At 41.2% G+C, this 26,944-nt stretch overlaps 1 protein-coding gene across 1 annotated transcript in view; it reads left to right on the top strand.

The window, feature by feature from the left end:
- Positions 1 to 26,944, top strand: part of gcn1 (GCN1 activator of EIF2AK4) — a 131,639-nt gene that overhangs the window by 3,954 nt on the left and 100,741 nt on the right. Inside the window, exons 2-11 of the mRNA XM_048555900.2 lie at positions 5,734 to 5,836; positions 7,275 to 7,338; positions 10,077 to 10,208; positions 15,720 to 15,828; positions 18,329 to 18,427; positions 21,158 to 21,292; positions 22,455 to 22,523; positions 23,820 to 23,928; positions 26,204 to 26,278; positions 26,562 to 26,690. Coding sequence (XP_048411857.2) covers positions 5,734 to 5,836; positions 7,275 to 7,338; positions 10,077 to 10,208; positions 15,720 to 15,828; positions 18,329 to 18,427; positions 21,158 to 21,292; positions 22,455 to 22,523; positions 23,820 to 23,928; positions 26,204 to 26,278; positions 26,562 to 26,690 — 1,024 coding nt within the window. The remainder of the gene's footprint in view (positions 1 to 5,733; positions 5,837 to 7,274; positions 7,339 to 10,076; positions 10,209 to 15,719; positions 15,829 to 18,328; positions 18,428 to 21,157; positions 21,293 to 22,454; positions 22,524 to 23,819; positions 23,929 to 26,203; positions 26,279 to 26,561; positions 26,691 to 26,944) is intronic.

Here is a 26,944-nt window from a genome sequence, read left to right as displayed (position 1 = left end):
ATGTTACGTATAAGTTGGCAAATCCTGTACTTGTCCTTGCGTGACCTTTTGAGTGTCTTTTAAATTGATGATATACTGTCCATTTAGAATCGCTTGGCTTATCAACTTGTCCAGTCTGTCCTCAGAATTTCCAGCATCATTTTGTTTGTGCTTACAACTTTGCCTCAATAAGACTGATAATTGCCTTCATAGAAAGATTTGTGTTTAAAGTAGAACTTACTGTTTGGCTGAATCACAGAACTCAGAATGGTCAAGGCGGCTGAAATGTGGATGCCGAACAAAATTTATCCTTTGGGGGCTAAAACGAAGATTTCCAAATGTTTACCTCTGAAAATAGTTCTACAATTTGTGATGTTCTTTGTTTTTGCTGGAGTGCAATTTCATAGCTACCAATCTACCATTGAAACCTCACTCAAGTGATCATTTTGTAATGAATGAGCCATTATATGTTGATGACAGAGGCCTGTTTATATTGTCCATTTGACCATTTATATGGTCATTGCATGAGCTGATAGCCAAGTGTACACCTGCGGTATGGGCCACTGGATTGTGATGAGGGATGAGAGTTGTGGCTTCTTTTGTCTTGCTTCAATCTATTACTAATGTCTGACACACACATGCATACATCTCACCAACAGAGTGCCAAGACTTAACTAGCACAGCTAATCTGACTTGTCACCAAGCAGGAGACAAGCCCTTTATGTGGCCTTTATGGTATGAGCAGCATGCTTCTCATTCTTACAACCAGCTGGTTTTTGTAAATTCTTCTTCTTTCATTTGTTCGTTCATTCATGAATGTGGGAATCACTAGCAGGACCAGAGATTACCCATCGCTGATTGCCTCTTGGAATGTGGCGATGAACTACATAAAGAAAGTTTTTTTTAGACGGAAGCATTGGGGGAGTCAGTGGCCTTGCTGCACTGTTATTCCAGAGACCCAGGTAACGTTCTGGGGACCTGCCACAGCAGATGGTGGAATTTATTTTCAATAAAAATCTGGAATTGAGAGTCTAATGATGACAATGAAACCGTTGTCAATTGTTGGACAAACCCATCTGGTTCACTAACGTCCTTTAGGGGAGGAAAGTGCAATCCTTACATTGTCTAGGCCACATGTGACTCCAGACCCACTGCAATGTGGTTGACTCTTAACTGCTGCCTGGGCAATAAGTGCTGGCCGAGCCAGTGATGCCCGCATCCTGTGGATGAATATTAAAAAAAAATGAACTGTGGTTTCTCATTCCGCCAATGATATCAGGCTGAGTATTTCCAGTGTTTTGTAGTTTAATTTACAGTTCCAGAATTCATAGCATTTTGTGTTTTGTTTCCTTCTTGAACTGTTGGAGCATAGGTAGTAAAGATAGAAAGAGGTTCCAAGATTTTGAATTTGTGACAATAAAGGGATGGCAATATACTTCAAAGATTTTTTAATGCCTTGAGTGTTGATGATCTGGAACTCCAGATGCTGCAAGTGGAAATGGATCAATGCAGGGCAACAGGCGTAGAGGAGAACAGAACTTTCTGGATTCAGAGAGCTGATGTGGATGTGATGGGCTAAATGGCCTCCTTCCGTAATGACTCTGATGTAGAGATTATGCAATTACTTATCCTTGTGTTGTCTGAGTTGGAGGCAGTTGTGTTACTATTTACTGTTGTCCTTCTATGGGAGAGATTGTAGGTCTGGAAGGTATTGTTGATGGAACTTGTTCAGTTGTTGCAAAATATCTCTTGGATAATACGCAGTAGAGCTTCTGTACACTGTTTGTGAAAGGAGAGTATTAAATTTAGATCAAAAAATAGGTTTGGAAATTTAATTCTTCATTCTTGCTTGGAATATTTTAAGATTGTATACCATCATAATCCTAGGAGGAGAGACGGGGTGTGTTACTGAAGGCTATTCCCGCAACATTCCACACATTTGGAATTGTCCTAATTTTAGAGATGTTATTTTACTCAATCTGTTACCCTAGGTTGGGACTTGAACCTTGACCTTTTGACTCTGAGGCAGGGACATTACCAGTACACGCATGGCCCTCATTTTTATTGATGTGTTGTTCTATTTGAATTGTGACTCAGCCCTTGAGTTGACCCTGACCAGTTTGTCAAATTTATTCATCAAAGTATCTTGGGACCACTGCTGCTCTTATTTTTATTAATAGCCTGGACTTGAATGTACTCTTTATCATTTCTAAGTTTTAAGGTGACACAAGACTTGGGGAAATGGAGCAAGCAATGGAAAGGATGGCAGCAGGTTTAGGGAGGTTATGCAGATTGCTGAGATTAGCAGATGCGTGACAAAAAATTTAACGTTTTGAAGTGTAACGTTTTGAAGTGTTACATTTTGAAAAGAAAAATATGGAAAGACGATATAAAATAATGGCATAACTTTAAAAGGCAAAGAGCTGAGGGAACTGGGGTACATGCCCACATTTTGGAAGCTGGCATGGCATGGGATTCTTGTCTTTATAAGTAACCACATGGAGTTCAAAAACAAAAAAGTTGCATACAACTCAGACTGTTGGAGTATGGTGTCTGTTTTAGAGTGCTATGTTTCAAAAAGGATGCCAAGACATTAGAGATTTACTAGAATTATATCAGAATGAAGGAAATTCATTATATTGAGAGATTAGTGAAGCTGGTTTTGTTCTTCTTAGAGCAAATAAGTTTAAATAGATTTAGTAGTATCCTTCAAAATCATGAAAGGTTTTCCAACATTAAAGAGAAGTTGTTTCCATTGTCTGAGGGGTTTCCAATAGAGGTCATAGACTTAAAGTAACTAGCAAAAGGACTGAAGGTGAGATGAGAATTTGCTTTCTACAGCACGTTATATGAGAGCAGAACACAAACATCTTTCCAAATATCATTGGAAAAAGATAGAAAAAAAAATTGCAAGTCTGTAAGAAAAAATTGAGTAAACTAATTAGATGGCTGTGAAAGAGCTAATACAGTCACAAAGCAAAACTCTAACCTTTGTAATGCATCTTTAGTAAAATATCCCTTTAAATTCAACCATACACTTTTATAAGCAGTCTGGGGAAAGATGTAAGCTTCTAAACTACAGGTAAAGTTTGCATCAAAAATCTGTCACAATATGGAGTAGATTGTATCTGAGCCAGTCAGGTCATGGGACAGAAAATTTCATTACTGAAGAAAACACAGTACAAATGGAGAGTTTGGAAGTAAAAGGGTTTGCAGGTAGCTCCGGTTACAGCCTGGCATGAACTTAACTGGTTAAATTTCCTTTCTTCATTATAAATTTTTATGGGAACTGCAACTTTTAAAAATCATTTTGTTTAAGGCTTAACAATTCAGCCACTTCAGGGATTCTTTTGGATTTGTACTTTTTTCCCCTTCAGGTGTCTCTGAAAATAGGCACCTGTACAGGGCAATGCAAATGAACATTCGCCAAGTTTTATTCAGGTACCTTTCTCAAGTGGATCTGCTTGCCATCTGAGCTCAGACATTAAAAGTGAGTGGACTATTCAAACACAGAGGTCATCACAGCTGAGGTAAAAATGTACTTCTTCAAAATCTTTACCTTGCCAGACTGTGGTGCTGAGGCCAATTTTATCCTTTCTTTGCTGTTTATTATAGCTAATTCAGGATTGACAAAGGATCAGACATTCCTGGGCTGTGTGGTTCAGTACAAGTGTATTTTGATGCCCCGTCTTCAGCTTTGTTATTGTTCACAGGGCTGGTCCTCTTTACTTCTATGTTTAGTTTCCCGCTCATAGACTTGAGTTATGATGCAGCCAATGGCCTCCTTAGTTGCAAGTGTAAAACATTTGAAATTGTAAAGACCACATCCCTTTTTTGGTCTGTTGTTTTGATTGTGGAATGAAATGTGAAAAAGGAATGGTTTAAAAGCGAAGGAATATTGAAAGGTTCTTGCACTTTTTAAAAGCAAATTACTCGACAACAATTATAAGTGCTAATTGCACAGCTCTTGGCTCAAGCAGTGAGGAAAGCCTTGTTACAGCCAAGCTGGAGATAGCGGGAATGTTATGAATGACAGAGGCCTCCTGCCTGCTGTCAACTGCAATTGGCATCCAGGTAGCTGATCAGCTTGTTTAGGCAGGAATTATCAGACTTCTGGAAAGAAAGGCTCTGTTTTGCTGTGTGGTAAAAAGCAGCCTGAGCCTGAAAATGGCCACTTCATTTCCCTCTTCCAACACTAGGCTGTTACTTTTCATCAGGTAGAGATCTTTAAGTGTGAAAACCAAAAGAACTGCGGATGCTGTAAATCAGGGAAAAAAAGAGTTGCTGGAAAAGCTCAGCTGGCCTGGCAGCATCTGTGGAGGAGAAAACGGAGTTAACGTTTCGGGTCCGGTTCTGCAGAAGGGTCACCGGACCTGAAACGTTAACTCCGTTTTCTCCTCGACAGATGCTGCCAGACCTGCTGAGCTTTTCCAGCAACTTTAAAATCTTTAAGTGTGAACCAGTCACCCTATGCCTCCTGCAAAAAACTGAAAGTACAAGAGATGGAAGATAAGGGCGGCACAGCAGCTCACTTGTTAGAACTGCTGCCTCTCAGCGCCAGGGACCTGGGTTCAGCTCCACCCACAGGAGACTGTCTTTGTGGAGTTTGTACATTCTCCCCGTGTCTGCATGGGTTTCCTCTTGGTGCTCCAGTTTCCTGCCACAATCTAAAGATGTGCAGGCTAGGTGGATTGGCTATGCCAAATTTCCTGTAGTGTTCGGGGATATGTAGATTAGGTGAGTTATAGGGGGATGCTCTCAGGGTCAGTATGGACTTGTTGGGCCAAAGGGCCTGTTTCCATACTTAGGGATTCTATGATTCATAAAGAAGCGGCTTTCTGTTTTGTAAGTGGGTTAGAGTTTTCACTAGTAGAGTTACCCATTGATGGTTCATAATTGTTTATGGACTCGGAGAGAATCGTACAGCATGGAAACTTTCCCTTCAGCCAGGCCTAAGCTAAGAAACACCAAACTATACTAATCCTGTTTACTTGCACTTGTCCATAGCCTATGGTGCCCTGGCTTATGGTTTTAAGTACTTGTTTAGATGTTTCTTAAATGTTGCAGGAGTACCTACCTCCACCACCCTCTTGGACAGTGTATTGTGTATTCCATATTCCTACCACCCTCCAATTCCCAGTAAAGCACTTACTCATCACCTTAATCTTGTGTTCTCAGGCCTTAGAATCATCTGCCATGGGAAAATGATTCTCATGATCTACTGTTTATGCCTCTCACAATTTTGTTTACCTCAATTTCTGTATACTGTTCCCAGCCTTCTATGCTGCAGGAAAAACAAACCCAGCCTATTCAGTCACTCCTCACAACTGAGATTTTCCACCCCAGCAACATCCTGGTGAATTTCTTCTGCATGCTATCGAGTACAAACACATCCTTCCGATAGTGTGGTGACCAGAACGGCAGACATCTGCAACTTAGCCAATGCTCCATGAACTTGCATAAAGACTTCCCTGCTCCTGTGTTCTGTGTCCTGCATCTGGAATTTATTTATTTGTGATAAATAGTTCATTCTTGTTAAATACAGAAACTTGGTCCATGCTTTTTGTCAAGTTGGGCCTAAAAGACCAGTAAGTTGGGGAATTCTGTGTTCTTTTAAAAATCTTTTACAATGACTCCAGCAGTGGGACTGAATTTCCAGTGCGCTACCTCTAAGGTGTAATGGAATACTGTGATGTAAGTTGAGTACTTTAATTAGTAGATCAAAGAGTGACAACTGTGTGATTGACTTAACAGGTTTCAGACACCCTCAGGAGATTTGCTGCGAAAGTCACTACAGCCAGTGTGAAGGAGCGACAACAGATACTTTCGGAATTGGGGAGCTGTGTCATTGGAAAAGGTATGCCTGCTGAATTGTTTCATCCCTATGGTGCCGAAGCGTCATAGCATTTTGTGCTGGGACAAAAGTGGATCCCAGAATAGAATTGTGGTTTTGAATATCTAGCTGTTCCATGTTCTATGATGAAAATCTGGTGCAATAGTTTGGAAGTATCTCACTGTCTTCCGGGGTGCCTTTCTTCTTCATATTGGTTTTGAAGTGAGCTATTTTATCATCTTTATCAAAGCCTGCAGTAGTGTCTCAGTTGAGAGTTGTTTGTTAATGTAGCATTGAGCTCTGCTGTGATGTGATAAAGCGCAGGTCAGCAACATGCTCCAAATACCTTTTGAGTAGTGGTCAGATATCTGCTCACAAGAAAAGTTTGGGCAGAAAGCCAGACTGCAGTGGGTTGACAGGCGGTCTGAAGATGAGGGAGTCTGTGGACAGCAGATGAAGGATCTTTGCTGCTGGGCTTCCTGTCTTTTCTTTCTCTCAGGTCTGTGGCTGAAAACATTCTTTAAATACAATTTCGGCTCCCTGTAGATCAGTTCTCCATTTGAGACTTTGACTTTTGTGTTCACATGAAGAAAGAACTTGCATTGAAATAGTGTCTTTCACGAGTCATAGCATCCCAGAGTGACTAATGAAGTGTTTCACCAGCATAAAATAAGAAAACAAATTAACTGCCTTATGCAGAGCTGTCAAATAAGTGGCCAAATAATCTGTCTTCTCACTGTTGGGTGTAGACTGTTCTTTGCTAGGATCCTTGGAAAAATCACCTGCCCTTTGACTAGAGATATAAGTTGACTTAGGAAAGCACTGAAACCTCCAGTGAGTCAAAATCCATGATCCTATAATTCAGAAGTGTGTACAATGCCCATTGAGTCAAGGCTGATAGAGATTTATTTTCCTACATTACCTCCATGTGCATTAGAATGAGGATTATTGTGTGGCTGAAGGCTTTTTTTTCCAATACTGATGCATGAGATGTCAATTCTATCTCACTTCAGAGAAATTCATACCATACTCAGGACATTGAGTATGAAGGAGAGGTGGAGAGAGACAGTGTCACTGTGATAATGTCATTAGGCTAGTAATCCAGAACCTTAGCTTAATGTTCTGAGAACACAGGTTCAAATCATACGACAGCTGTTGGTGGAATTTAAATTCAATTAAATGGTGGCCACAGAACTATCCACTTCTGGTTTTGCTTTGTAAGGAAGGAGGTCTGCTGTCCTTATCCATGTGACTCCATGATTGACAGCAAGATATGCAGTTCTAGGGCATCTGGGGATGAGCATCAAATGCTGGCCTTGTTCACGTGATCACATCGCAGGAAAGAATTTTGTTTTAAAGTATGTTAATATAGATGAAGGGGTGAGGGACTTTATTCTTTAGCAACTGTATGTGTGCTTGTGTTTATTGTTGTGTAACAGCTGCTGCTTCTCTTTTCTTGCAGATTTACCTGATGCTGCTGTGAAAGGCTTATGTAAACTTTTCTGCTTGACTCTACATCGTTACAGGTTAGTACCGGAAGTTCTGGTTAAAATAATATATTTCCTTCTGGAGCTACTGCACCAAAAATTGGAGCTCTTGATTAAAGCACATGATGAAAATTGGTGTTTTTAATTGTCTTGAGAAGGTAGTGATAAGTCTGAGTGAATACCTCTCTGATGAAGGGTCTAGGCCCAAAGCGTCAGCTTTTGTGCTCCTGGGATGCTGCTGGGCCTGCTGTGTTCATCCAGCCCCACATTTTATTATCTTGGATTCTCCAGCATCTGCAGTTCCCATTATCACTGATAAGTCTGAGTGGTTTGCTTTGCCACTTCGGAGAGGTGTTGAGAATAAAACAAAAAGTGCTGGAACAACTCAGCTGGTTTGGCAGAATTGGAGGGAGAAACAGAGTTAACATTTTGAGTCGAATGTTTTTATTTTGGATCTCCCGCATCTGCAGTTTTTTTTATTGCTTCAGTTTTGATAAGAATAAAACATTTTGGTATGGATCTGGAGTCCCATTTAGGGAGGATGGCAGGTTGTTTTTCCACAAATGATGTTAGTGAAGAAATTGGGTTTGTCTTGCAAAGTGGCAGTTCCATTCAGTTTTTATGATTTTCTGTAATACCTAGCCCTCTGGATTATTGCTCTGAATTTATTTACATTTTTGGTCTAAATCGTAACCAGAAATAAGCTGAATTCCAAAATATGATCTTCTGTCTATTATTTGATCAGAAGTGTGGATATTCACTGTTGATGACACGATGTTCAGTACCGTTCACAACTCCTCAGATATTGAAGCACTCTGTGCTCACATGCAGCATAACCTTGACAATATTCATGTTTGCGCTGCTAAGTGGCAATTAACATTTGTACCACATAAGTGCCCGACAATGACAGTCTCCAACAAGAGATAATCTAATCACTTCTTTTGACATTCAGCAGCGTTACTGTTGTTGAATGACCCATTATCAACATCATGGCGTTCATCTTTAATCAGAAATTTAACTGAATCAATGAAATAACTGATATGATAACAAGTGCAGGTCAGAGGTTAGGAATTCTGTGATAATTAACTCATTTTCTGACTTCCCAAAGCCTGTTCAGCATTTACAAGACAGAAGTCAGGAGTGTTGTTGAATACCTGGATGGGCCTAGCTCCAACAACACTTCAGACATTTGACGTTATCCAGGATAAAGCAGCTGCTTGATTGACATTTACCACCTTCCACATTTGCCAGTTTCAACATTTACTCCTTTCACCATGGATGATTTGCAGAATCAGTATGTACCACTTGCAAGTGGCACTGCAGCAAACTTGCTGATGTTCTTTTAACAACCGCTTTAAAATCTGTGATTTCTCCCACCTAGAAAAATAAAAGGCACAGGAATAAAATGGGAATAATATGGAAATTTGCCTATGAATGATTACCATTTGCAAGTTTCCCTCCAATTCATAGACCATCCTGACTTGGATGCTACTGCCGTTCTTTCACTTGGGTAAAAAATCCTGAACGCCCTTCTTAATAGCAATGTAGATGTTCCTGCAAATGTGTTATCCAGGTACTCATAAAGCTGGTGCAATAAACCATCATCCATTTTATTGCTTGTATCAAACATCTTCATTTCTGGGGACCTTTAGAGGCATGTGAAATTGCCCTCGGGCGATCTTCTCCTCTTCCATCTCTCTGCACTCCATTTTGGTTGCTGTCCCAGCCACTCTAGTCCCTGCATCGTTCCTTAATCCCACCAAGTGGAGATCGTTAAGGCAGTTTTGTTGACATATTGTCATTTTGGCTAGAATTTTTTGTCAAATTTGTTGCGTAGCTGATGGTTCTCACTTAATGATGTGCCAGTGGCACAATGGCTTAGGCAAATGGCAGACATATAGTTAAATTCAAATATCCAGAGATGTCTTTGCTTTGCTAAATTAAATTTACCACTGAAAGTTAGGTTTGTTTATTTACATCAAAGGACCCTTTTAAACAACATCATAAATTTTAAAATCATTGCCAGTCGATCTCTCTTTATACATATAAAATCTTTCATCAAATACCTTTTAGTTTTTTTTCTTTGCCAAATGTTACATTGAATTCACACCATCTAATTTGTACTTCCGTCTCAGTCTTTGTTAATTTCATGATCTTTCAATCTGGTTGTTTAAAGAGATTTAATGAGTTGCTTGCCTTGTTCTCTCAGCTTTCTGACAGTTTTCTTTCTTTACTGTGACACTAACAGCTTACATTTTCAGAAACTTGCCAAACAAACAATTTGAGATACTTGGCCAGGTCTAACTGATGACAGATGGCCTATCTTGGCAGATTGTGGTCCAGATTATGATTAACATTGAAGGTCCAGCCATATCTTGGGTCTCTGAGTATCATTGCAAGCAAACTACTTTTAGCAAATTTCCTTTCTCTAAAGGACGGTTTTCTTTTATGTCGGTGCTGCCAAGTTATTGCCGTGAATTACATCATTATGGATTCATAGATGAGGTATGAGGAGATTAGTTGTAGATTTTTCCCATATTCTAACATATCCAAGTGATGGCTGTACAAAGCATTCTATGTTATTCAAGTTCAAATCTTCCTCCTCGGTGGTCCCTCTGAAGATTCGAAGTGATATGGAGCAGTAACTCCAAGTGCAGATAGATATAATATTCCTTCTAACCACATCAGTCTTTGCTTTGCAGTTAGGCTACTGTATAGTAAGGCTGACGAACAGTATGAGAATTGGATAAAAGATTTGTTTTGATATCATTTGGCAGGGACACAACATCACAAAGAGCCCTTCAGACAGTAATTCAGCAACTGGTTGAAAGTCATGCTGAGGCAACAACGAAACACCTGGTGCAATGCTTGCAGTCGACAGGGATCACCTGTAAGAATGGCAGTCCAAGGTATGTAAGAGCAATGATCCTGAACTGAGAGGCTAGTGCCACAAACATTTGTGCGGAGTTTTACAATTGCTTTCCTCCAATTACGGGTGGTTTGTTGGCTGTTGTGAATAGATCATCATCTGAAATGGAAGCTCTATGGTCTTTACAATTAATTTATCAAAATAGAATTGAAAAACATCAGAAACTGAACATCATGTGTCCTGAGGACATGTTGCACTGCAAATAGTATATGACTGAGGTTAGAGATATACAACACATCGTCAATTGATGTGGGAAACTGCACCTCAAAACTGAACATATTGAGCCCAGGCTTGAAGTTGGACAGGTGTCTACCAGATGTCTATAAGTTCTGAATCTGCTACACAGCTTCGGAGATGAACAATCAAACTGCATTATATTCATTTTAATTACTATAAGTGGACATATATATACTAAATAATTAGTTTGCCTTAAACATGAACAAGATTCAGCAAATGTCATTTATTTGTGTAATGTTTGTTGGTGAATGAAGTCATAACTGATTACTGCACAGATCACTTTGATGGTTCGGACGTAGGACTTTGAAACTCTTTGATGCTAATTAAGGTTTGTTAGTTGTAGTTTGCCAGAAAAAAAACTTTGCTACTGCAGAGACGCTGTCTAGGTGAAAGACATTTGTGTTTTTTGTATGACGTGAGATCCCTGGCAGATTATGGTGTCTCTCGATCAGATCATTCTTAAGATCTGCTGTTCAGAATGCTACAACATGAATTGATGGATCACATACTTCAAGTAGAATAGACTAGAACAGAATAGCCTTTGTGGTCACGTGCACTTGAATGAGTACAGTGAAATGTTTATAATGTTACTGCCTAGCCACCATCTTAGGTACAGGATACTTTGGTGCAGTTACTTTCTGTGTTTGTTATCGAATTGAAAGAGTAAAAACAAAAGTCTGGCATATGAATACAAAGTTTTTAAAAGTACTCTTATAACTCAAATGCCAGAATAGGAATAAAAAGCGTCTTTTAAAAAGCCCTCAAATTATAGTCCTTTTCATTGAGCCCATGCCTACCGGGCTTCAGCACACGAGGCCTCGCTGCCTGGGCCTGGGCTCGGACTGCCTCCTACGCCTTGCTCCAACTCGCGACTCACAGATGGGAATCATTTCCCAGGCCGGGCTGGGATTGGATCCCCTCCTGCTCTTGGCACTAGACTGTGACTAGCCTCCGGGAGTCACCTCCCATGTTTGCATGGTCTCTGACTCGCCTCCTGTACCAGGCTGGACGCAGACTTGCCTTCATTCTCCATTTCCTCCAGGTAAGTTTAAGAAGTTAAATTTTAGGGGGTTGTGGGTGGGAGAAAAACTATAGATAAGACAAGAGAAAAAGAAATTGGCAAAGCAGAACACCTCCACTCAGGAGTGACTGCCCTCCAACCCCACCACACCCGGCACCTTCCCCTGCAACCGCAGGAAATGCTACACTTGTCCCCACACCTCCTCCCTCACCCCCATCCCAGGCCCCAAGATGAAATTCCACATTAAGTAGAGGTTCACCTGCACATCTGCCAATGTGGTATACTGCATCCACTGCACCCGGTGCGGCTTCCTCTACATTGGGGAAACCAAGCGGAGGCTTGGGGACCGCTTTGCAGAACACCTCCGCTCAGTTCGCAACAAACAATTGCACCTCCCAGTCGCAAACCATTTCCACTCCCCCTCCCATTCTTTAGATGACATGTCCATCATGGGCCTCCTGCACTGCCACAATGATGCCACCCGAAGGTTGCAGGAACAGCAACTCATATTCCGCCTGGGAACCCTGCAGCCATATGGTATCAATGTGGACTTCACCAGTTTCAAAATCTCCCCTTCCCCAACTGCATCCCTAAACCAGCCCAGTTCGTCCCCTCCCCCCACTGCACCACACAACCAGCCCAGCTCTTCCCCCCCCCACCCACTGCATCCCACAACCAGTCCAACCTGTCTCTGCCTCCCTAACCGGTTCTTCCTCTCACCCATCCCTTCCTCCCACCCCAAGCCGCACCCCCAGCTACCCACTAACCTCATCCCACCTCCTTGACCTGTCCGTCTTCCCTGGACTGACCTATCCCCTCCCCACCTCCCCACTTATACTCTTCCTCTCCACCTATCATCTTTACTCTCCATCTTCGGTCCGCCTCCCCCTCTCTCCCTATTTATTCCAGTTCCCTCTCCCCATCCCCCTCTCTGATGAAGGGTCTAGGCCCGAAACGTCAGCTTTTGTGCTCCTGAGATGCTGCTTGGCCTGCTGTGTTCATCCAGCCTCACATTTTATTATCTTGGAATTCTCCAGCATCTGCAGTTCCCATTATCTCCACTCAGGAGTGTCCTACTCCGCCATCGTCTTGGGCCGTCTTTCTGACTTTCCAATCCAGAGAGCTTGGGTGATGGAGAGATCTCTGAATATGTTAGTGTGTGTGTGTGTGTGTGTAATGTAGATTCAACTGTAATTTTCAAATGGACATTAGATATACATACTTGAGAAGAACAGAATTGCAAGATTATTAGAAATAATCAGATAGCTCTTTCAATCACTAGGCACTGATGTGATCACTGAAAGAAATCATTCTGTGCCATGAGGCTCTTGGCTGCCAGTTCGATGTTAATTAAATCCCTTGATTTACAATATGAAAATAATGTAATCAGACTTACAAATTAGGGTCAGAAGTAGGCCATTCTTTCTCTAAAGCTGATGCACCATTCAATAATGACTTCTGTTTGGAATTCCATATTTACAATCAATAACATTTGATTTCGCTGCTATCAAGTGGCTATCTGTCTCTAGCTGAGAAGTATTTGATGGCCCTGCCATCTGCGTTTCAGTTCCAGAGTTGCACACCCCTCTGAGATAAAAAAGTAAAAATCGAAAGAACTGTGGATGCTGTAAGTCAGGAACAAAAACACAAGTTGCTGGAAGTTCAGCAGGTCTAGCAGCATCTGTGAAGAAGAAATCAGTTAACATTTCAGGTCTGGTGACCCTTCCTCAGAATTGACTGTAGCTAGGAAAATGTCAGTTCATGTGCAGAAAATGGGGAGTGGGGTGGGGTAGGGAGTAATTGATAGGATAGAGCCCGAAGAGCCCTCAATCGAGGATTCCCCAGCACTGTTGTTGACAGGGCCTCAACTGGGTCTGATCCATCTCCTGCACTTCTGCCCTCACCCCTTTCCTTTTGCAACAGCGATAGGGTTCCCCTTGTCCTTACCTACCATCAACATCCAGAAGATCATCAGATGCCATTCCCACCACCTCCAGCGAAATGCCACCACCAGCCACTCATTCCCCTCCTCTCCTGTCTCTTGTCAGCCTTCTGCAGGGATAGTTCCTTCTGGGACACCCTGGTCTACTCATACTTCACTTCCAACACCACCCCCAACGGTGCCATGGCACCTTCCACTGCAACCGGCAAAGGTGCAACACCTGCCCATTTACCTCCTCCCTCCCCACTATTCAAGGGCCCAAACGTACCTTCCAGGTGAAGCAACACTTCACCTGCACTTCCTAGAATCTGGTCTGGTTCGCGATAAGTTACTGCACGTCCCAGTCCTGAACCATTTCAACTACCTCTCCCACTCCTTGGACGACGTCCATCCTGGGCATCCTCCAGTACCACAACGATGCCACCCGAAGATTTCGGGAAAGGCACCTCATTTCGCTTGGGAACCCTGCAGCCAATGGTATTATTGTGGACTTCATAAACTCTCAATCTCCCCACCCCCGACCTCATCCCAAAACCAGCCCAGCTCGCCCCTGCCTCCTTGACCTGTCCGTCTTCTCTCCCACCTATCTCTCCTCTCACCTCAACCCCCAACCCCACCCCCACCTCCTACCTACCAGCCTCATGCCCAACTCCGTGACCTGTCCGTCTTCCCTTGACTGACCAACCCCCATCCTAACTCATCACCTACACTCACCTTTGCTGGCTCCATCCCTGTCCCCTTGTCCTGTCCATTTCCTCTCCACCTATCTGCTCTTTTATCCACCTTCCATCTGCCTCCCCGCCTCTTTTTTTCAGAATCCCCTTCTTGTCCCCACATTTCTGAAGAAGGGTCCAGACCTGAAATGTCAGCTTTCCTGCTCCTCTGATGCTGCTTGGCCTGCTGTCTTCATCCAGCTCTCCACCTTGTTATCCCAGAATCAAGTCGACTGCATTTGCTGCTTCCAATGTGGTCTCCTCTACATTGGAAAAACAGAGCATAGGCTGGTTGACCACAGAACATCTACATTCTGTTTGCAGTAAAAACCCTGAGCTACCTGTTCCTGCCACTTTAACACACCACCCTGTTCCCTGGCCAATGTCTCTGTCTCTGGCTTGCTTCAGTGTTCCAGCAAAATTTAACACAAGCTGGAAGAACAACCCCTCATTTTCCGCTTGAGGACCCTGTAGCCCTCTGGACTCCATATCAAGTTCAGTATAATTTTAGGGCCTAACCTAGCCCCCTACCCCACACTCCAGGCTTTGTTATTACATAGCCTGCCATTTCACACTATTTATTGTCAATCACTAACAGTCCCTATTAACAACTATTCACCCTCCTAACCAGATCCTTATCAACTCCATTGTCTGTCCAACTGCTCTTCTCTCTCTTTGGGCTCTATCCTATCGTATACTCCCTACCCCATCGCCCTCCCCATTTTCTGCACATAAGCTGACGTTTTCCCAGCTGCCATCAGTTCTGAGGAAGGGTCACCAGACCCGAAGCGTTAACTGACTTTTTTTCTCCACAGATGCAGCCAGACCTGCTGAAGGGTCTAGGCCCGAAACGTCAGCTTTTGTGCTCCTGAGATGCTGCTTGGCCTGCTCTGTTCATCCAGCTTCACACTTTATTATCTGAGCTTCCAGCAACTTCTGTTTTTGAGAGAAAAAAGTGTTCTCCTCATTGCTGTCCTAAAGGGGCAACACCTAATTTCAAGAATATTCCCTGTCTTCTGGATTCACCAACAAGGGTATACATCCTTTCTATCCTCACTTTGTCAAGATTGTTCAGGATCTTCAATGAAATTATTTCTCACCTTTGCCTCTGTCTTGAGTGAGGGTTGCTTAACTTTGGAACTGTGCTTTGGAGACATGGTAGCAATGCCATTGAATATTCTGAAGCCTGAGGTAGATGATTCTTGTTTGGCAGGGGGATTTGCAAAAGAGGTTCCTTTGTTACCTTTCTTTGGAGGTAGAGAAAAAATACTCCAAACACTGTTATCACCCTGCAGCTCTGAGTGAGGCACAAGAATCACTAAGACTGTCAAGCATAGGAATTGCAGAGGAACCAGGCCAGGGATTGTGTGGAATAATACAATAGTCAATTTGAGGAGAATGTCCATCATCTACCCTACCCAATGATATGCTGGGTGAAAGGAGCTTTGGATATATTGGTTACTGTTCAGGGTTATTTTTGAGCCAATTTTTTTTTTCAAATATGTGTTTGTAATAATCTGAAGTCATTAACAGTTAAGCATGCACTTCCCCCTCTACCGTGCTTTTCTCTGTCAACAGTAAAAGCAGTGCCTCAGCAGCATCCCTTGCTCTCAAATGGACGTTACTGCTAGTCAAGATGGCATTCGCAACCCCTGAAAAAAGAGCAACCGAGATGTGGATAAAGTTGGTGAGTATCGGGATATGGAAATGGCTGCTTTTTACATATGGCTGCTGAGGCAAGAGTTGGAGGGCAGTGCAATCTTCAGAAAATGCACAGAAGAAATGAAACTGCAGTTTGTTGAACCTTCATTTGTCAGGAGAACAGCTGGACTTGGTGAAAAAAATAAGATGTGTAAATGATCAGCATTTTTGTTCATATAATCTTTTGGAAGGGAGCAATGTGACGGCTTGTTGCATGACATCGCAGGGAGATAAAGTGAGATGGAGCTCACGTTAGAGTGGGAAGTACACAGAATGTGCAGGAAATGGGTATGATGAGTTTTCTATACTCTGTCTCGAGTTCCTAAAGCTGTTGGTTTCTTTGAAAGTATGAAAAGGATTGCTTTGCTTCCTAGCTGAAATGTCAGCCTTCCCATTTGTTTCATCAATTCTCATTTGACCCATCCATGAAAATAGCTTCTGTCCATAATTATGAGACAAATTCTTACTAATACTGAATGATGGCTAATGTCCAGAACTCCCCTACTCTCTCAATGGTCCAGATGAGAGCAGAAAGGACGTTGCTTTAACATCTTATCAATTTTACTTCTGACAGTGCCATATTGCCTCTACTGCAGTAGAGTGCTTGCTCAGACTATGCCTGTGGCATTGAACATGAACTGATAATCTTCTAAGTCAGAGGCAGTGTTGCTTAACATCCATTAGATGCTCTTACGGAAATTCACCAAAGATCCTTCCACCTCATGACCACTTCCATCTAGAAGGATAAGAGCAGCAGATACATCACCAGCAGAATATCACCAGCTTCATGTTCCTCACCAAGCCACTCACCATCCTGAATTGGAAACAAGCCACTGTTCCTTCAATGTTGCTGGGTCAAAATCCTGGAATTCTTTCAGGGTCAAGCCATATGAGGTGGACTGCAGTGGTTCAAGAAGACAGCTCGCTCACTTCTCAAGAGCATCTAGGGGCAGGCAATAAATGCTGGCCAGCCAGCGACACCGACATCCCGCAAATGAATAAAGGATATCATGTGGTAGGATGGTGTGACAGAGAAACTGTGGGAATCTGACATTATTGTATAACAAAATGGTTATACAATAAATGGAGACCACCTGAAACCAATCATGTTTATATTAACTCTCTGCAAGTCCAGCTCCATTCCCTTGCTCTTTTCCCACAGCACATTTTCTCTGTTCAGGAGCTTATCCAGTTCATTTTGAAAGCCATGATTAAATCTGCCCCATTATTCTCAGGCAGTACATTCCAGATCCTAAACATTCGCTGCATGAAAGAAAGTTTTTCGCATACCACCATTAGTTTTCTTAACAATCACCTTAAATCGCTGGGCTTGACTCTTAGATGTTAGAAGCATTTTCTCATTTTTTAATCTATCCAGACCCTTCATGATTTTTAACACTTCTGCAAAATCTTCCCCACACATCTTTTTTGGGAAAACAGTCCCAGCTTTGCCAGTCTTTTATCTCAGGAGCCATTTTATTTTGCATCATCTCTAATGCCTTTAAGTGCAGTGTCCAGTGTTGGACATAATACCCTAGTTAAAGCAAAATCAGAGGTTGATAAAGGTTTTTTTTTGTAACATTCTTGCTTGTGTAATGCTTCAGTTTACAAATCCAAGAACCTTTATTTACTTTAACCATATTTCAATCTTCCTGCTGCCTTCACTGATTTGTGTACTTATACTTTGCCCTTGTACTGAGTCCTTACAACCCTTCAAAATTAGCAAATCAATATTGGCTTTCCGTAATTAATGCAACCTTGTCCAAGTGACTTCATTTTATTGCGAATTATTGTTCCTAAATAAAGATCTCTCTGGGTTATTGTTTATATGAGCAGATATGTGGAATTTTCAATTTTCCTATCCTCTGGCAAGACTAAAAGTAATTTGGATGATTACACCGTCAAATGCATCCTATCAGGTCCTGCTGACTAAACTTTCAATTACAATCAGCCTTGTTTATTTTTTGACATTTTTAATCTATCCTCTGTCTCAAATACCAGCTCTTTCAACTGTTTGTTGGCATCTTTTTGCTCACAGAGTACCTCACCCTTATCATCTTTCTCTATATATAATTCCCCGTCCAGTCCCGAATGACAAGAAACTAGAGAAGCTCAAGCCTTATCCAAATCAAAAGGTTGCACAGATTAATTGGGCCTCATAGGTGGACCTTCAGATTCACCGTTTAGTACATCTGGTGTAGACAGTGAAAATTCAGGCATTGGTGCAGTACACTCTTATCTTTCTAGTAAGAGTTGGTTCATGTTAGGCAGAATGCAGAACCCTTAATTCTGTCTCTAGTTCAGGGGAAGCTATCTACTTGCACAGATATTTCATTTTGAAATAAAGCAGTAGAAACAAGCCTGTGAATCAAACAATTTGAATTTCATTGCATGTTGCCCAGGAGTTCATGTAGCTTTTTCCACATTTGTGAAGTTGATGCCATTTTAATGTTGATCTAACGGCAATGTCTGGTGTGTCCTAATAGGTGGATGTACAGTGCCTGCTCCTAACAGAGGTTGTGGGTGGTGGTAACAAGCACACTGTGAATGGGGTCCTGAAGAAACTGAAACATCTATGGAAAGAGGTAAGGAATAGATGGAGTTGGTAGGATGGAATGATGCCCTGATCAAGGGGCAAGTTAATGACTGCAGAATGATTGAGGGAAAATCGTGAGGCTGAGTCATGTGAGCACAGTTAACAACGGCGTGTGACTGTATTGTATGCAAGGTTATCTTTGGAAAAAAAACTGGAGAAAGCTGAAATGATGAAAGAAGGGAAATTTCTGTGAACACACGTGGTCCCTGGCTTTAAAATCCTACGCCAATATTGTGATGGACAAATAATATTGAAACACTTCCACTGAATGAAGAGTTCTGCATTGTGAGTCTTCTGTTGGTCAAAGAGCTCGAAGTGTGGCAAAGTCAGGGAAAGAGTGTATTGATTTGATAATTGCATTTGAAGTAAAGTTTTCACTGAGATCATTTTCTGCAGAATAGTGGAAAAGAAAATGGACTTGCATTTTACATAGCACGCTTCACAAGCTCAGGATTTTCCAAAGCACTTCACTGTCAATGAGAATAAAAATAAACAATATATACTGTTCTAACAGTAGCACAGGAAAAGAAAGACCTGCAGTATATGTGCACAAGTTGTTGAAGGTAGCAGAGTAGGTTGGGAAAATGTTTAAATAACGTTTTGGGGATTCTTGACTGTGCAAGTTGACCAAAGTGTGCAAAAGTGCAGAAATTACAATGAACTTTGATGAAACAGGTTTTACCTCCAGTATAGTATTGTTTTGAATTCTGAATACTAGACTTTAGGAAAGTCATGGAGGCTTTGGAAAGGATACAGCAAAAATTGACAGGAATGGTTCCAAGATCAAGGTCTTTACATTCTTCTCAGAAAATGAAAGATTTAATAGAAATTTGACAGAGGTGTTCAAAATAGTGAGTAGATGGCGAGGAGCTATTCCCATTGGTGGAAGGGTTATGAACCAGCAGTCACAAATGTATGGTGACTGGTAAAAGAACTAAAGACAGGAGAGAAATATATTTTCGTTGATGCAGTGAGTTGCTGTGATTTGGAATATTTTGCCTGAGAGGGTGGCAGAGATGGATTCACTTATGACTTCCCAAAGGAAACTGGATAAACCCTGAAGGGTTGCAGGAAAAGGGCAGGGCTAAATTGTAATTGCATAGACCTGGCTTGGGCATGACAGATGAAATGACATCCTCCTTTGCTGAAAATATTCTACAATTTCTGTTCCTGTTGTAATGCAAGAAGCACAGGCAAATAGTAATGTGATGATTAGTGTTTTGCGTTATTTCTTGGAGGGATAAATATTAGCCTGGATGTTGGGAGATAGGGCTTGCTTTTATGAAAGTGAGTACGGACATCTTGTATGACTGTAACGAGGGTAAGTATCCCTCAACAGCCGCTTGTCCTGTCTGCAGCCTTTTGGAACAGTGACTGTGCTGTCTTCCTCTAGCTGGTTGGCACTGCACTAGCCTGATTTCGACCTTATTGTAGGAGCTCACTTACAGCAGCTTCTTTTCCTGTCCCACACTATTACTTGTTATGTCCTCCAGAGATCTTCTCTTAATTCCCTCCCATTACTCATCTGCCTGCTGCTACTTCATCTGAAAAAAGTGTTAGTTTTCACATGTAAGCTGGAAGACACCCAACCCTACCTCGAAAGCGTCTCTCTTAATTTCTCTCCTGTTGTTGTTATGAGATTGCTTGTTTAATAAACCGTACTGAATGAACAGAAGCTTTCACCAACTAAGTATAAGGTAGAGCTAGATTATTGTCTTCAGTCCCTGTTACAATTTAAATTTCCTTGATGCCTAACCTTTTTAGCCTTTGTTCTCATTCACACAGTCTTGTTTACCCAACAGCCCTGTTCTCACACCCACATCAACTCCTATGAAGGATGTCTTGATTTTGAGATTTTCACGTTTGTTTCACCGTCCATGCATGACCTCGCAACTCCAACCCCACGAACTTTTGAGATGCCTGTACTTGGTAAACTAAAGACCTAAGCATCCCAGATTTTAACTACTCTCCCCTAGATAATCAGGCCTTCCATTGTTGACATTCTAACCTCTGAAATATCCTCCTAATTCTCTGCTGTCTCCACCTTTCTTTTCTCCCTTAGCATCATCTTAAAATCCATCGACTTCACCAAATCTTTGGCCGTTTTCCCCGATTTGCTTTATGTGGCTCAGTGTTTGACTTCACAATCTTGAAACATCCTGCCGTGGGTCACGTTTTGTTTTAGGCATGATATAAATATAAGTTGTTGATGACAACTCCTTGGCTGTTCTTCAAAATAGGGCATTGATGTGTTTTATGCTCATCTGTGAGGGTGGATAGTGCTTTGATTAAATGTAACCTTGAAAAAACATACTACCAGCAGTGTAGTACTCCCTTAATACTGTCCTGGAATGTATTCCTAGATTCTGTGTGGATTCAAGTAGGAAGTTTAGTGTTGTGTTACAACTGACAATTCCTAATATTACGAGTCTGAATTTCTTTCGAAGGATGACAGTTGTATGAGGAAAGCTATCTCCCATTTTCAAGCGAGCTGCAACAGTTAGTGCTAGTGGACCAGAAATTACAGTCACCCTGTCTGAAGTTCAATTTAACATGAATTCGACAAAATCTGGCCTTGCTCAAAGATGTGCAGTGCACTGCTTCACTTAGTCCCCAGTCTCAAATAGGGAAAGCATTCTTGAGCATCACAGATTCATTGCACAGCTTGTCAGTCTGGTGCTTTATCCATTTTACCTTTATCGTTTTCTTCCCTTTACAGAACCCGGACCTTGCACAGCAGTATTTGGCAACAGCAGTGGATCTGGAACCAAACCCACTCCATTTAGCCATGCTTGGAGTTTTAGTGCAGTACTTTACAGACCAGAAAGATATTACCACCATCAACAAGCATAAGGTATTTAACCCAACTTTTGTTTTCCAGATTTTTGGGAACTTTGCCTTGCAATATTTACGATTGAATGGAACCATTGTGGAGCCGTTTTAATCACAGCTAATCGTGACTTAATTCTACTGTATCATTAGATCATTATGGGTAGATGAGTCTCAACAGGAAAGCAAGCAGAAAGTGCTAGAAATATAGCTGAAGAAGGGCTGTATTGGACACAAAACACTAACTCTGTTTCTCTCTCCTCAGCTGCTGCAGACCTCCTGAACAATTCTAGTACTTTTTGGGTTTTGTTTCCAATAGATTTCCAATGCCTTCAGTTTTTTGCTTTGATTTTAGGAACTTAGATGGATTTGAAGGGATGTCAGTGACTAAGAGCTTTATAGAAACTATAGAACTCTGTCTCTTCAGTTGACCGGCAGTTAATTTTCAGTTTCTTTATACCTTAACTCCATCAGCTTGCCTTTTTAACTCTTGGTACCCTTGTCCAACAAAGAAATTATCAACATCTGTTTTGAGTTTTCCTTTGGCTGTCAACCTTAATGGCGAAAGAGTACCAGACGTCCACAATCATTTGTGCAAAGAAGGACTTCCTGACATTATTTCTGAATGTTTTAGCTTGAACCTTTAAGCTTATGCACCATGTTCTAGAGGAAATGCTTTCTCTCACTCTACCGTATAATTTTTTTAAAAAAATTATCATACACACCTCAATTCAGATTGACCCTTAATTTTCTGTGTTCAAAGGAGTTCAAGCTAGTGGATGCACCTAGCCATCCTCATAAATCCATTTAGCTACAGCACTGTGTTGGTAAATCTGAGCTGTGGTTTTCCCTAAGTTTCACTTCACCCACCACAGATGGCATACTAATGGGCCGTCTTAAGTCCAAGCATGTACAGTATTGTAAAAAAATTTAGGCACTTAAGGAAATTATCTCTACATTCAGAAGAAAAATGAACAAGTGTTGCCTTCATGGCCAGTATGTCATCTGACAATGCACTATGCAACCAGTGTGTGCCAAGCAATTTTGAAATTAGTGAAGGGACGCAATTGTGGTGGTGCCATAGGTTTGCCTTGTCTACATTGAGATAGTTTTCAAATGATAGTTGGGTGCATTGTTCAGTTTTTCTGGACAAAGGATGACCGCTTCTCCTCATAACTGTTTTACAGAATCAAATGTTAGACCTCTACATGAAGACGGTGCTGATGAGCAAGACCAAACCTCCAAAATATCTTCTGGTGAGCAACAATTTAACACCACTTAGAGCATTTGTAAGAATTTAAGTAAAATCAGCACAAGATTTCTTCAGTCATTTGTAAGGAGTACATCTTTTTATTTGGTGTTTGTTTTAAAAAAAACTATGGACTGGAATTAGAAAGAGCTGTTTGAAAACCAATATTCTAAGACAGCTGCAGCTTTTAAAAGTAAAAGTCCAGACACCCATGGCAAACAATATAACCACAGTTTGAATAAGCAGCAGTTAAAGTTTGAGTTGCAGGCACTTTGGAGCTGAGGGGACGTACAGATGTAGCTTGTGTTGATGACAAGGAAGTTGTTCAGTTTCTGGCCTAGTGAGCAGTTGTCAATGATAAACAACTCTGTCAGCAACAGTGTGTTTGGTTCTCAGCTTGGAGCTGGGAACACGCTGCAGAGAGAGATAGAGAGAAGTGTTCAGTTCTTCCCCATATCAGTAGTGGCCCCTCAGTTCTGTGCAGACAAAACTTACTATAGACCAGAAGAAAACCAGTTTATTTTTCCTGCAAAGTTGTTGTAAGCTGTGACTTTTAACTGATATGTCGGACATTGTTTGGAAGCGAACTGGTTGACTTGAGTCTCTCACCAATTATTGAAGACATCCAGAGAAAGCTAGTTGAAGCAACATGCTGGCCAGCAGAAAAGTTATAAGGATCGCTTCAACATCAGAACTTGGGAACAATGATTACTGAACTGTCTTTCCAGTTTATCTCCTCTGCCCAATAACCTATTTTTCCCGTGTGTTTGTGTATGTCTGTGTAAGGGGGAGTGTTAAATGCCAATGGCTTGTAGCTGTTTACCCCTAGCTAGAGTCTAATTACTTGCAATAAATAGTAATTCTTCTTCAATTTACTGCTTTCTATCAATCTGGGTCTGAAAATTGGGTAAACAGGGGACTTTCACGTACTTTATAAAACATTTTTCTTTTTGCAATGACTGCAGGAATTCCGGGTTCAATTTCCAGTGCACTACCTTACAGAACCGTAACACATTTCTCTGTCATTTAACTGCCCACGTGGGGTCTCTGTAGACATGTTGGTTGCGACTGCTGCCCTGGTCATGTTGGTTAATTATTGGCCAAAACTATGAAACAGAACTAGAAACTTTCTACTTTTTATAAAGGCTTCATTGAGTCACTCGGGGAATAGGATTAATTCCAAGTAATTCCATGTGGCGCTAGTTTTTACATGACCGCATAACAGAATGAAAGCAATATGTATTTTGTTTCATTTAGTGCTGAAATCATTAATAGTGGAGGTTTTACTGCTTTGTTTTCACAGGAACGCTGTGAACCACTGCTTCGCCATGTGTCCCATGAGGAGTTCAAGAGCTCTCTGCTCCCTACAATGCATAAATCTATCCTGCGTAGCCCAGAGAATGTAATTGAAAGTAAGTGATGTGCATCTTGGCCTGCATTATTGATATTTTATGCTTCCAGGTTTTCTGTTCTCTACCTATAGTTGGTGACTATAATCAGACATCTGGTATCTCAGAAACTTCACTACCCCAGCCATGCAAACACTGGCTACAAGGTCAGGCCAGAGGCTAGAAATTCTGTGTGAGCACTTCATTCAATTTTCTAGAGCCACTTTTCTACAGTGCACAAGCCAGGAATGATCAACACTTGTCTTGGTCACTGCATTTCCAGAAGTAACTAAGAAACTTGACACCATTTGGGGGAAATTGCATGCTTGATTGGCAACCCAATCCACCAACTTAAACATGCATAGCCTCTCCCACCAGTGCATGGTGTGAATTATCTACAACATATACTGCAGCAACTCATCAATGCTCCTTCGACTGCTTCTAAATCTGTGGCCGTTGCCACCTAAAAGGCCGAAAACAGCAGACACGTAAGAATACCACTATCTGAAAGATTGCCTGCAGGTCACACATGATAAAGTGGAAGTAGAATATCAGAGAAAGTGAGCTAAAAAATGTTTCAACAATTAAATAGGGAAAGAATAACTAAAACTTGTGTTGATCATATAGAGAGTGAGCCCAGGCAACTGATACTGCAAAAAACAAGAAATTGTGGATGCTTTGACAGGTAATCTGTATCTGTCTTTACTGTAGAAGACTTAAGAAAATTTCCTAACTGGAAAATTGAGTGCTGAAAGAGCAGGAGGAATTTAAAACAATCACCATCACCAGGAAAAAGGACATCTCAAGGACCTAAAATCTGGCCATTTCCCAAGATTGGATAGCCTGCATTCAAGATTCTCAAAAGGAGTTTCAACAAATTGAGAAATAGCTATCATAATATTTTTAGAGAAAGGCAGAAAGCAGAAGGCTGTTACCCTAACATCAGTCATAAGTAAATTGCTAGAATCCGTTCTTAAGGAGATTATAGCAGGGTGCAGTAAAGTTCTGCTGTATGTGGGAGATCCATTTCAAATGTCACAATTGATGATTTTCACAAACAACACAGTCTGTGCATGTAGTGCACACTTCTACTGTATGAATTTCTTAACCTATCCACAACTTAAGAGAGAAAAGATTAGATTCTTGCTTGACAAGAAAGGTGTACGCTACATATTACATGGACAAGCAGGTTCATAAAGGGCAGACATGCAAGTGAGGATTTTACTATATTTGGACAATCAGCATGAGGTAGGAAGAGTCAACATAGTTTTATGGAAGGAAAGCCATGAATCCTGGAAAGTGGGTCAAGAGGGCTAAGAGTATTGACTGGAAATTGAGAATAGTGGTGGTGGTCAGCATTGCCTCATTTGCTGTGGTGCCTGAGGCTTTGACTGAACTGCTGATTTCCTTAAAGCCACAGTTTTAAGTAGGCTTTAGACCTGCTGGGAAAAGTACAAAGTAAATTTGTGTAAACCCAACAAGAATATAGGGCAAATAGCCCAGGTCTGCATGGTTCTAGCTGACTGATCGCACTCTTGTGGGAAATTGTGCAGCAGTATGGGCAGGACAAAATTGGCAATCGTTAATTTAAAGTTAAGCACCTTGTACGTGCATTGGGACTTGGGCTCAATAATTTGTTGCACCCCACTTCAAAATATTGGGGCCATTATATCCATGGAGGATAGCTAACTTAGCATAGACCAGGAGTTAAAATTTCACTTGGTTTTTCAATCAGTTGTTTTCAGTGTTACAACATAAGTGATATTTTAAGTGACCCTGATAATGTAACAATCATGGCCGTGTTAATTGCACACTCCCAGCAGTCAGAAGATTGTAGGCCAAAATCTAGGTTGATCCTCCAATGCAGTAACAAGGGGTTTTTGTGTTGTCAGACATTCCTTCTTTTAGAAACATTAAGTTGAGGCTGTGTCTCCTTCCTTATGTTGATAGACAAAACCCTGAAGCATTATTTGCTAGAGTCTGGGTGTACTCTATAATGATGTGGCTAAGATTTATCCCTCAATCAACATCACTCAAATAATAAAAGCAGTCTATCTGTTTTTGGTCACATCTTGTTTATCAGGTGCTTGCTGTGTACAAATTGCTGCTGTCGTTCCTACATGATCACCATGTGGTATACTTTATTTACTGTGCAACAATTTCGGACTCGCTAAGTTTATGAAAGGCGCTAGATAAATACAAACCTTTCTTTCCTTTCTACATTATTGTTCAAACTACTGCTGAGTGAAGTAATGTATTGAATTTTTCTTTGTTTAACAATCACTGACTTTTTTTATAGCCATCTCCTACTTACTATCATCAGTAACCCTTGACCTTAGCCAATATGCAATGGACATTGCCAAAGGCCTTGCAAGTAAGTGTGAAATCGCAAGCCATCTAATGAGTTGTCCTTTTTTTTTCATGTTAATAAATGAACAACATGCATAGATTTGCTGAATTGTTAAATTCAATTAAGGTCTGATTGTAATTATTTTGTATATTTCTCGGTCATGTTCAGATATCTTTTAAATCATGAAAAAGTAATAAATTAACTAATTAGACAAGCTTCTTTTAAAATTTATAACGTTAGATTATTGCAAGAATTTGTGTTTCCATTAGACTATCCTAGGTTTGTAACTTCCTTTTCTTTACCACAGGCCAACTGAAGTCTAACAATGCACAACTGATGGATGAGGCTGTGATAGCTTTACGCAACTTAACCCATCAATGCAGTGATCAAACTGCTGCTGAATCTCTTGTCAGACACCTCTTTGCCATCCTTGGGGGTAAATCATTACAGAACAGAAATCCAGGAAATCTTATGCTATTTACATTGTGTTTGTTCTTTCTGATTCATTTTAATGCAGTAATAATTCTGGCTGTCTAACTTAACATGGTAGTTAGGTGCTGCTGTAGAAGCATGAAATTCGTTGTACCATTTATTGTCAAGAGATTATCATGTGGTAGTGGTCCTCCCAACTTAATTTACCTAAGGGCTCAAGCCCAGCTGAATTCTTTCCCAGTAAGATTCTCTGCTTTC

The sequence above is a fragment of the Stegostoma tigrinum genome, chromosome 26, assembly GCF_030684315.1.
Source record: "Stegostoma tigrinum isolate sSteTig4 chromosome 26, sSteTig4.hap1, whole genome shotgun sequence".
Taxonomy (NCBI): Eukaryota; Metazoa; Chordata; class Chondrichthyes; order Orectolobiformes; family Stegostomatidae; genus Stegostoma; species Stegostoma tigrinum.
The sequence above is the reverse complement of the archived record's forward strand: the minus strand, read 5'-3'. Positions and strand labels throughout refer to the sequence as shown.